This window comes from Scophthalmus maximus, chromosome 6 (genome assembly GCF_022379125.1).
Source record: "Scophthalmus maximus strain ysfricsl-2021 chromosome 6, ASM2237912v1, whole genome shotgun sequence".
NCBI classification, from domain to species: domain Eukaryota; kingdom Metazoa; phylum Chordata; class Actinopteri; order Pleuronectiformes; family Scophthalmidae; genus Scophthalmus; species Scophthalmus maximus.
This window is the reverse complement of record NC_061520.1, coordinates 15,319,860-15,331,577: the sequence shown is the minus strand read 5'-3', so window position 1 is coordinate 15,331,577 and position 11,718 is coordinate 15,319,860. Positions and strand designations below refer to the sequence as shown.

Sequence of the window (11,718 nt, the reverse complement as noted above, 5' to 3'; positions counted from 1 at the left end):
GAGCTTCACTTTGTATAGTGACTCAGTGATGACGACATTCTACATCCGCCGTGTTGGCGCGAGACTTGTCTGTTCCGTCGTTGAGAGACTGAACTCAGTGAAGGAGAAGAACTAAAACCGTCTTCATCTCCGGCTGCTGGACGCGGCACCTGCGGAGGAACAGTGCTCACACATCTGGTAACTCCGTGTGTCATGTGGTTTATTTCATTTGTATATGTGTGAACCCGGACTGAAGTCTGAGCGCGGTCAGGCTGCTGGAAACCGAAGCTAACGTTACCTAACGGCTACATAACATTAGCAAGCAGTGGAACAAATGCTATTATCCTAAATACTACTAATACTTATCTAACTAAACTGATAACTTTAAAGTGACGTACAAATCAGTGCATCAATAATTACAGTCCAATATTTTTAATATACACTTTTTTATTAGATAAATGTTAATCCAAGTTATTATCATTATTAGGGCCCGAGTCAGAGCGAAAAATTGTTGTTGTTGTTATTATTATTATTATTATTATTTATTGTTCACGTCCATTACTGTTGCAGCTGGTAAATGGGGTGTCGATCTCAACTACTTCATATTCCCCTGGATTTAATAAAGTCTTGTATTAACCTTTATTAAAACATAATTATTTGTTGACTATATTCAGTATTGTTAATCTTAATTTGTGGTGCAGTAAAAAGTTTCACAAAACGGAATTAAAGTATCTCAGATTTGTACTTGAGTACTTTTTTTTTTTTTTACAAAATTAGACATTATAAATGAAGCATAGTGGTGTGACTGAGATGGACTGACTTACAAATCATATTCTCCAGATATAAGGGAGCATGAATCTTTGGTACAAAATTCCCTTCTAAAATTGTGACTTGTATCGTAATCGCAATGTCTGTTAGAATAATCACATAATGATATATTTAGCATATTGTTTAGTCCTTGTAATTATTAGCTAGTTTGAGATTATTAAGATTTTTGTCCTTCTCACAATTTTTTTCTGTGTGTGTGGCTGATTGGACAGAACCTTCTCCTTCATGCTGGCTGATGGTGTTTGGACTGACTCAGGATGAACTGTGAACTTCTGGCAACTTGCAGCGCCCTCGGCTATCTGGAGGGCGACACCTATCACAAGGAAACAGATTGTTTGGGTGAGTGCGGTTCTCAAGTGGTAAAAATATTTATTTGTTATAAAGAATCCGTTATTTATTTTTGCATTGAGAGCAGTCAATCTTCAACCATGTCCTGTCTACGCATTGCAGAGAGTGTGAAAGACTTGATCAGGTATTTACGTCATGAAGATGACACCCGTGACGTCCGCCAGCAGCTGGGTGCAGGCCAGATTGTACAGAATGACCTTCTGCCTATCATCATTCAACATGGGCAAGATAAAGCCTTATTCGATGCATCTGTCAGGTAAAAAACCCTCATAATACAATATTACTAAGTGCATTATTGATACCGCAATGTTGCATTACTTTATTGTTACACTTGTAAAAAGTATTTTCTTTTATTAAACATATTTTCATTAGATTTGACTTGAAATATGATATATTTCTTTTTCAGTTTTGTATGGAAGATAGAAGTTGTTAAATAAGAAAAAAATGTTGCTCATGTGACTCTGACCTGTTTTTCCCTAAGGCTCATGGTGAACCTCACTCAGCCAGCCATGCTTTGCTTTGGTAAAGTCCCAGACGACCCGGTATTCAGACATCACTTTTTGCAAGTGACATCTCATTTACAAGCCTATAAAGAGGTATTGCCTCCTTTTAATTATAATACCACAATTTATGTTGTAAATCTGTAATTCTCAACCCTAAACCACGGGGGGTCGCCAGATCATTTCTGGGGGTAGCCGGAAGCTTGTGGAGAGAAAAAAATGATATGATACATTCAGAATTAATGACAAAAAAATAAATGTCTACATTACAATGTCTGTACCAGTGATGCGATCTGCTTTAGACTGGATGTTATTGAGTTTGTTTGTGATAGTCAAAGTCTGTGTGCCCGTGAGTGAATGTTTGGACAACCCCCCCTGTCCTTTTATTTTCAGGCATTTGCCACTGAAAGTGTTTTTGGCATTTTAAGTGAGACATTGTACAACCTTCTGCAACTGGTGAGTGTTTTACTTGTAAACATCTTTGCCTCCATCCGATCTGTTTGCAAGATCATACGAGTGAAATGCTTCTGTTAATTCATGTGTTTCTGTGTCAGGACTGGGAGCAGAGACAGGAGGAGGATAACCTGCTGATAGAGAGGATCCTGCTGCTGGTCAGGAATGTGCTTCATGTTCCTGCAGACCCCTGTGAAGAGAAGGTCCGCCTTTAACACGATTGCCAATGTGACCTTTATTGTCATGAAGCCAAACCCTAAGGTTTATATTTCATCTCGGCTAACTCTAATTCCTCCTTCTCTGTCTCTCGCTGTAGAAAGTGGATGATGATGCCAGCATCCACGACAGGCTGCTGTGGGCCATTCACATGAGCGGCTTTGATGACCTGGTAAAGTTCCTGGCGTCGGCACAGAGTGAGCAGCAGTGGAGTATGCACGTGTTGGAAATAATCTCCCTCATGTTCAGGGATCAGGTTAGACTGGATAATGTTTTGGTGGTGCACATAGAGCTTTCCAGCTGTTTTCTGTGTTTAAGCTCTTCTTCTCTCTGCAGACCCCGGAAGCTTTGGTGAGCGCCGGTCAGGCTCGTTCAGCAGAGGAGAAGCACAGAGACTCTCAGGAGCTGGAGGCACTGAGGCAGAAGGAGCAGGCAGAGAAACGTTCTCGCACATTACAAAGAGGAAACAGGTGACACACAAGCTCTATAGTGTCAAGGTGACAAGATTTTACAGTGGATGTAAACTATTGTTGCATCACGGTTTTAAATGCAAGATGTCTCTGCTTCTGTGTTTATTAGGCTTCTTAGATGAACTTGAGTGAGGGAAATATCAGTAGACTGTAAAAAAATTTGTGTATTTTCTGTTTCACAGTTTGTGTGTTGATGTTTTTTCTTTCAGACACTCTCGCTTCGGAGGGTCTTATGTAATCAAAGGTCTCAAGTCAATCGGAGACAAAGATGTGATCTATCACAGAAATCTTAATAATGTGAGCAGTGCAACTCTAGTCATCTGTAAAATGAAGAAATCCCAGTATTCGTGATTGTGACAAAATGATATTAATGCAAGTCTCTGTTTTTTGTATTGTTTTGTTTTTTTAGTTCAAAAATTATACTCATGACACCGGCAAATCAGTGAGACGTGTTCCCAAGAGGAATCGTCAGGCCAAGGAATGTAAGGAGAAGCGACGTTCAGCCTTAAATGTGCGACTCTTCCTGCGAGATTTTTGTGTGGACTTCTTGGAGAACTGCTACAATCGCCTCATGTACCTGGTCAAGGTAAGCCCCTGTATTAGGAATCATCTATTGTATAGTGTATATTCTTTATTATAAATGTTGATTTGGTGACAAATATTGACATACTAATCTCACACAAATGTCTTGTTGGAGTTAGCACAGGATTTTGACAGTCTGAGATGGATGCATTTCTAAATTTGTTTTTGAATTTGTATCGGATGTGTTTCTGTTGAATAGGATAAAACTGCTAACATGAAGTACACAAAAATCACAAGACTTTGATTTTCCTCGTGTCCCCTTCAGGAAAGTCTGATTCGAGAGCATTCTCAGCAACACGATGAAACCTATTACCTCTGGGCACTCAGCTTCTTCATGGCCTTCAATCGTGGCAACGGTTTCCGTGCTGACTTTGTCTCTGAGACCATGTCCACCCGCGCCTTTCACTTCATCGAACGCAATGTCACCAACTACTATGAAATGATGCTTACCGACCGCAAAGAGGCCACTTCCTGGTCTCGCAGGTAAGAAGACCGTTCAGAAGCAGAAGCAAACATTTAAATTTGACGACATCTCTATGGAACAACCTCTCTCATCCACTATTGATAGTTCAGTGTTTCAGCTACATGCAATTTGTGGCGGCCGCCCATCACTTCAAAATATTTACAGCAAACTGACTTTACAGTATGCTGTAAATTCCTATTTCAGTTTCATGAATTTGGTTTCTACTTAATGCACTTTATTTCATGATATATAGGGCAGGGTATATATATAGTGATGTATCATATCATACATTTCAACCCCTAATGACTTCATGGCTAAGACGTCGTTTGAGCCTCTTTATACCATCAGAATGTTACTGACAGGTTGTAAGAAAAATGTTAAACCACTGAGTTGGACCCAGACTGATATTACTTGTTCTTTCTTCTGTAGGATGCACTTGGCTCTGAAGGCGTATCAAGAGCTGCTGCTAACTGTGAACGAGATGGACCGCTCACAGGATGAAGGCATTCGTCAGAGTTCTAATGTTATTAAAAGTAAGATGCTTGTAGCCCTTTATTTTGTTTTTAAAATAAGATATATATATAGTCTGTTTTTGGGCTCAAATTGAGCAAAGTTTTGCACATTGTCTCATCATTATATAATGCTTTAAGTATGTGCATGGATATACTACTAAGGCGAATAAATTCTCACCTTGAATTCTAGTTTTATATCTAAAGGTTTGTCTTATCTATTACGTGTAACCTTCTAGGTAACATCTTCTACCTGATGGAATATAGGGAGATTTTTCTGACCTTGCTGAGGAAGTTTGATGAAACCAGACAACCTCACTCTTACCTCAAAGACTTGGTGGAGTCAACTCATCTTTTCTTGCGCATGTTAGAGCGCTTCTGCAAAGGTCGCAAAAACTTGATGGTTCAGGTAATTTCTTTGTTTTGGATTTGCTCAGCATCTGTAAATGTTTGCTATTTGTGCCTGCCTGGAGTATTGATGTCTAGTTCCATTCGTTTTGCAGAGGAAGAAGGTGAGGAGGAAAAGGTCTCGAGGTGATAAGAATCTGCCATCTCAGGAAACTAATCCAGAAGCCCTGGCAGCGACCTGGACAATTGTGGAGGAAGAGCTGAGGACCTCAGGGTTTCAGGTCAGTGTCAGAATCCACCTCAAGTTAATGTTTTTTTTAAGTAAGTAGTCCAAAAACAGTGGCCCGACGTCAATGAGCGAAAAGTGTCAAATTTACCTGCTGTAGACTGAAAGCCATTTTCACTTCTGTGTACAGTTGTCTGAGTCTTTAACTGAAAGCATCGTGCCATTTGATGCCACATCTGAAACTCCTTTGGAGGAGCAGCGGACTGAGGCCATGGTGCGAGTTAAGGATGCCCTGCTTGCTCGACTGGGACCAGAAGCACTGGGACTGCTGCGTGCTGCCAGGTCAGTTAGCTCTCTATTATTTCATTATCAATCCGTCTGTCTATAATTGTTTGGTTTTTTTGGACACGATTAGAAAATGAAAATAATGCAAATGTAGAAAAACAGGGAATGTTTAAATTTGAGCTTTTATCAAACAACCACAACAATTTTTTGCTTCTCAAAATATTTTTTTCTGCTCATTATTTTATTTGTGCTGTAATCCCGTCTTTTAATGTATAAAACCTTATTTCCTTTTTGTCGTCCTCAGGGAGGTGTGGCCGGAAGGAGATGTGTTTGGTTCAGGTGATGTGGAACCTGAGGAGGAACTGGAACTTCTCAAGCAGATCCTGCACGCCAACCTGCCAAGTACGTTTTTAAAACCAACGCATTTGCGCTAAGGCTACACTTATTTATTGACTAATCTGCAAGTTATTTTCTAATTACTCGACAACGATTTATCACTTAATGGTTAATTTCCTTTTGATCGACTAATTGTTGCTGCTCTACTTTGAACCACAGCATCTATGAGGCTTTCAAACCGTACCTTTTTATTTCAGGATCCTCTCCGCCCGAGCCTGTGGTAGAGGAGGAGGATGATGGAGTAGAGATAGAAGAAGAAGAGTTGGAGTCTGTCCAAGTTTCTGAAACCGAGTTCAACTTTCTAGACTTCATCAAGAGGTGAGTAGTTGTAGTAACTTTCAGTATAACTGTCTTTTCAAGACAGCAGCCTCTCCCACTGTGTCATTAGTCATTTTGTTTGACCTTCCTAATGGGACGTTACCTTTCTCCTCCCCCTCAAAGGTTTGCCAGCCCCAATATTGTACGCCCATACCTCATCCTATTAAAATCATACTCAAAAAACTTGCCGCACACAAACCACTGCATCGCTCGAATGCTGCACCGCCTGGCTGTTGACCTCAAAATGGACGCCCTGCTTTTCCAGTTGTCCGTCTTCAACCTTTTCAACAAAATCCTGAGTGACCCCGCTGCAGCTGCTTACAGGGTACAGTGACAACAGAGAGTTTGTTGTCCAGGAAGCTTTTGGTTATATAGAGTTTACTGTAGATTAGTCCCAACTAAGCGCTTACCTGTTGATACTGTCCTTCACAGGAGCTGGTGACCTTTGGCAAGTATATGCTGAACCGTTTCTTCTCCCTGGCAGCACAAAACAACAAGGCATATGTGGAACTGCTGTTCTGGAAAAATGTGGGAGCTGTACGTGAGATGACAGAGGGCTACGGCAAAGACGGGTTTGTGTCACTTTGTTTTGTTGTGTGTGTGTGTGTGTTTTATGTTAAATTTACTTTTTTTACCAAGTTATAGGTTAAAGATGCACTTTGATTAAATTTACTGAAACATACGGCATTATATATTTATTACGAACTTGCAAATCGTGGTCTCTACTATTTGAACTCTTCTCTCCCAAAATATGTCAGAGAGGGAGAGACTCCAGCGTGGACTGAAGAGGAGGAACAGGAGCTGCGCAAGCTTTATGAGGAGCACCGCCATTCTGAAGGTTTACTTTCTCTTTGTTTTCTCTTTGTAGTTTCACGCTATGTACTTGAGTATAAATTCTGACACTCGTTCTTGTGCTTAGTGCCGGATATAGTGGAGACTTTGCTGCCATTACTGAGCAAAAGCGATCTTACACGACGCCAAGTAGTGACGCAGCTGGTGCGTATGGGTCTGGTGGACAGCGCTAAGGAGTTGAAGAAACAGAAGTATGTACTGAGTAAATGTAGTGAGAAATGTATTGCAGTTTTAAATCTTTACTGATGTGTTATTTTATAATTATTTTACAAAGGATAGGTACCAGGATTGTCCTCTGGACTGAAGAGCAAGAGCAGGAGCTGCAGATGCTGTTTGAGGAGTACAGAGATTCTGACGGTACTGGACTTTTTGTTTAGTGCACGAGAAAATGAGGTGGCCTTTCACTGTACCTCTCCTCTCCCCTCCGCTCCGCTCCAGTCCCTGTACAACAATAGTCTCAGGAACATTTCATGGTTTGTGTGGCGACTCTCTATAGTGCTGAAAAGTCATTGTTCTCTCACAGATGTGCTGGGTAATGTCATGAAGAAGCTCACGGCCAAGAGGTCCCGAGCACGTGTGGTGGACAAGCTGCTCAGTATGGGCCTGGTGACTGAGAGGAGGGAACTTTATAAGAAGAGAAGTCGTAACGCTCAAGGGAAGAGCTCAGGAAAAGGAATGGTAAAGTTATTTTAGACTTACAGTACCTAGATCTTTTAAGACTGTAGAAAAGATTGAGTTCATGAAGACGGTCAGAATATAATCTACCTATAATAAAGTATATCCAAACAAACGTGTCTCTACACTAAAGGCTGTATATATGATCTGCCACAGACTGAAGACGAGTTCCTGGCTGAACTGACACAGGGTTCGCCGGACGATTCAATGGACAGAGACGATGAAGAGGATGGAGAGGATGAGTCTGAAGAGGGAGAGGGAGATGAAGAGCCGGAGAGGGAAGAATCAGAAAATGGCGTCAGGAGGAGCCAAAGCGTGCACTCCACAGTGGAGAGGAGGGCTGATGTTGGTGCCATGGTGACCGCTCTGCAACAGGAAGGTTAGACAACGTCCATGTTGAGTCTCCTACTCTCCACTTTTATTTCAATGGAAAATTGGCTGAATGGAAAATATTTCACCAGATTTTTGAATTAAATTTGTCATTTGAGATAATCCAGCCTGATTGTTACAGATTAGCATGTATTTCAAAGACCATTTATAATTTTTACAAACTTTCTGAGATAACAGGAATAAAATACTGATTTCATGTTTGTTTGTTTTTTCACAACAGGCATGTCTGGACCCCTGTTGTGGCTACAGAACTGTCTCAACAGAACAGCAAATGACCGTGAAGAAGATCGTAAGTGCAACTGTCAACCTTTTTCCTCTGTATTATTTATTTACTTTATTGAAAGTGGTTGTGGATTTTGCGGAAGTTTATACAGTATGTGTAGTAAATTAAACTGTTGTGGTCCATTCTCCAGGTCTGTCCCAGCCTGTGCCACTGGTCCCTCTGACAGAGACGACTGAAGAAGCCATGGACAACAGGAGCTTCCAGAGGCTGTTGCGCAAACTGGGGATGCGTGCACCTGCAAATGAACAGGTGTGTGTGTGTGTCTGTGTGTTCAGACCCTTTTTTAAGGTGCTTAAAGACGGTTTTGCTTTTATTCCAAAATCACTTCTGAATACTTGATAAAGGATACAAATATCATATAATGTTGCTGAATTATTTTTAATGTTTTATAACCAGGAATCCTTCTGGAGAATCCCAGCAAAGATCAGCATTTCCCAGCTCCGGAGTTCAGCCGCAGCTCTTAGTCCAAGAGAGGATGAGCCCAGAGGTGGTGAGGAGGAGGAAGACGGAGCCAGGAGTCCAACTGAAAAACTCCAGGAGAACGAGGAGGAGGAGGAGGAGGTCTCAGGTGAACAGAGAGCTCAGGCTCTGAGAGCTCTGCTGCTCGCACGTAAGAGGAAGCACCACACCACCGAGAAGACAGGTATGTGTGGGGAATTGCCCAATCGTTGCCTTGTGGCGTCAGATGACACCAGTTAATTACAGCTTTCTCACATAGTGGGAGCATTACGTTACATTTAGCACATAAAACGTGCCTCAGCTAGAGCCTGCTTTGTCAGCTAGCCAAGAATGTGGTGTTTAATGCGAGTAGTGAAAAAAGCCAATGTTTATGCTTTGATTTATATAAATATATATAATTTCCTAAGAATATAACAGAAATCGACTGCAACACTCAGGTGTTTTTTTGGCATAGAAGTAGAAATGTCATTTGGATAGTGAAGACCTGTTAACCCCTGGGTTGTATTTTAGATCTGCTGCTAATTAAGGATGTTTTTTTTTTACCTGTATAAGATTTAACCCCGATCGAGGACACAGAAAGTGCAGCTGAGAGGTGAGATATCGCCCGGTGTTTTTGTTTATCAGTTAAGCCAAACCACAGTGGAGAAATGTCTATTTTTATTTATAAATCCTCTTAAACCTTAATCTTCTATTCTCTGTGCACATCAGGTCCCAAGAGAGGACCTCAGCTAAAAGAAGCAGAGTGTTGGACGATGATGAGGAGAATGGTATTTGTTCACATTGTTGGTCTCGACAATCTAGAGTTTGAATGAGTTAAAACCTGTAATACAGGTTGTGGTTATTATCACTCTAAGCTTAACATGTGTGCCACAGCAGTCTGTGAGCAGTAATGAACCTCCGACAGCAGATGACGTTTAATCATAATTGAATTTCAGCATAAACACTGTTCTCTCTCTTTGTGCAGAGGACGAACCCCCGACTATAACGGAAATGGATGCACACAGTGATGCAGATTCAGACCGGGTGGATATCTCCGCTCCTGTGAAGCGAAGACGGAAGATGGTCTTGATTGATGAAGAGGAAGATGAGGATTAGTGATGACCTTTTAATGGACTGTAAAAGCTGTGGACGTGGGAGACCTAAAAGAAGTGGATGTAGCTCTCTGGAGGGTTTTCAGTCCAGACACTAAAAAACGCTACTAATGGAATAACAAACAGCCCAAAGAAATAGGCCCCTCAGACCCTCAGATCTCTGTGGATACATAGATCATATTCACAGTTTAATTTTGCTGTCTCTTTCATTTACCAATCAACAATTTCCTCTTTGCTCTAAAAGGCTGCATTTGTACAAACAATTTTGACTTGTCGTCCATTAAATAATTTCACTTTGGATTTCAGAGTTAAATTCCTGTTAACTAATAAATAAAAAAGCTCTCTTGTCAAAAGGATTTGTTACCTGTCCAGTTTTGCCCTTTTTTGTCTTGCATTGCATCATTTGAAACACTAGAGGGCAGTTAAATGCTGAATGGTAAGCTTTTTTTTTTTTAGTGGGGGAATTAATTGATATGTATCCTATGTAGAATATCTGATCCGTACTCTTTAATGTGCTGTATATAACTTTAATAGCATTTTTAGACCATACTTTTATTAGTTTTCTTCTGCAATGAGCGAGGTCAGGCCCGGAACTGATCAAAACCTCAATCATATATGACTTGCCTTACTGCACAAAATTAAATGACATGAACATATGTCTTTTGATTGAGCTTTCTTAAATATAGTGATCCTGTATCCTGTGCGTGTCTGCAGTCGCAGCCTGCAATCGTCCACATTTTCCAGCTGTGTCGGAGGTGGTCTCTTGTCCCCACATCTGGACCACGTTAGTAACTTCCTGTCACAGCATCTGCTCTGCCCCCATCCCACAGAGCCAGAGGCCGACCTGACAATCTACAGATACTGCTGTGAGTTAAGCATGTGTGCACAATGGTGGGTGGGTGGGTGACGTTCATGGAGCCAAGAGGTTAAAGCTCCACGTTTCCTCTGCACAAAGACCAGCACAAAATGTCTCCATGAATTTTAGCTAAACCAGGTTTTCTTGAGGCCTAAGGGGGACAAAGAAGTTAGCATGACGGTGCAAAACTGAAAATGAAAATTTGTAAATCTACAATCCCATTAGAATATTCCATGTGTATTATTTTAAGAACAATATCAGTAAAAATGTATTAATCCATTCCTGGTTTTTTTATATTTTCAAAGAGTTGTAATGGAGTGCAGTGAATGGAAAAGCTGTCTGACAATGTTGTATTTTATTAAATATGAAATATTTAATAAAAATTTGAATGCAACCATACATTATATATATATATATAAATAATAGAAATAACTTTGATTATAAGTCACCTTTCAAAACAGCTGTTACAGAGTGCTCCAGAAAGAACAAAGAAAACAATCAAAGACATGGAAAATTGAATATCATTTGAAATGAAAGTAAATTGGCTCAGAAAACAGAAGTACCGGTAAAAGGAAAGTATGAATGAAAGAATTGATAAGTAACACCTTAAAAAAACTAAATGATTAAAAAGCCATTATATAAATGTACGTTATGAGGGGTGATTTAAAAACAGACTGTGAAGTTTCTAGCCTGAGTTGTTCAGGTGAACTGTACCAGAGGCTGGTGAGTACAGATAGAAACAACACAAGCTGATTTTCCTTTCTCGCAAGTCAATTCAAATGCGTTCTTCTGAAAACTTGAAAATGAAACTGGCATTTGACTTTTCACCTATTTCTCATTCCCATACAGGCATCTTTTTCTGTAAGGCGAACATGGAAGGACACGCCTGGAGGTTGTGTTGCTCACATGTGAGTAACAGATGCATTACGCCAGTCATTCGATTGTGCAAACCTTCAGTAAATGGAAACCAAGCTTTCGTTGATGGAAATGAAGACCTGATGTTTCGTTTAAAAGCTGCAGAACATGATAGAAATCACCCACATGACTCCTTTTCTTCAGCATTTATAGGAAACAACAGTTCAAACATAATTATTAGATTAAAGCTTAAAGGGTTTTTTTATTGAGAGAACAATCATTTAGTACTTTTTTGGAATTTCTGATCACATCGCAGAACACATTATGTTTAATCTG

General features: G+C 40.4%; 1 protein-coding gene across 1 annotated transcript; it reads left to right on the top strand.

Moving 5' to 3' along the window:
• Positions 1–42: 42 nt before the first annotated feature.
• timeless (timeless circadian clock) lies at positions 43–10,027 on the top strand. Its single transcript, XM_035632713.2, has 30 exons — positions 43–177; positions 1,020–1,146; positions 1,258–1,411; positions 1,637–1,751; positions 2,049–2,111; positions 2,210–2,311; positions 2,425–2,580; positions 2,661–2,794; positions 3,004–3,091; positions 3,204–3,380; positions 3,642–3,859; positions 4,269–4,372; positions 4,588–4,757; positions 4,852–4,977; positions 5,113–5,264; positions 5,512–5,609; positions 5,801–5,921; positions 6,045–6,246; positions 6,354–6,493; positions 6,680–6,759; positions 6,841–6,964; positions 7,048–7,130; positions 7,297–7,451; positions 7,605–7,827; positions 8,059–8,127; positions 8,252–8,370; positions 8,518–8,764; positions 9,133–9,172; positions 9,289–9,347; positions 9,545–10,027. Exons 2-30 carry the CDS (start codon positions 1,065–1,067, stop codon positions 9,673–9,675), a joined length of 3,732 nt encoding a protein of 1,243 aa, XP_035488606.2. The 5' UTR covers positions 43–177; positions 1,020–1,064; the 3' UTR covers positions 9,676–10,027.
• Positions 10,028–11,718: the final 1,691 nt, after the last annotated feature.

Excerpts from the sequence above, each read along its gene's own strand:
- timeless (XM_035632713.2), top strand. The coding sequence starts at position 1,065 with ATGAACTGTGAACTTCTGGCAACTTGCAGCGCCCTCGGCTATCTGGAG. Across the intron at positions 1,412-1,636 it reads TTATTCGATGCATCTGTCAG|GCTCATGGTGAACCTCACTC; the intron begins GTAAAAAACCCT and ends TTTTTCCCTAAG. Across the intron at positions 4,373-4,587 it reads GAGTTCTAATGTTATTAAAA|GTAACATCTTCTACCTGATG; the intron begins GTAAGATGCTTG and ends GTAACCTTCTAG.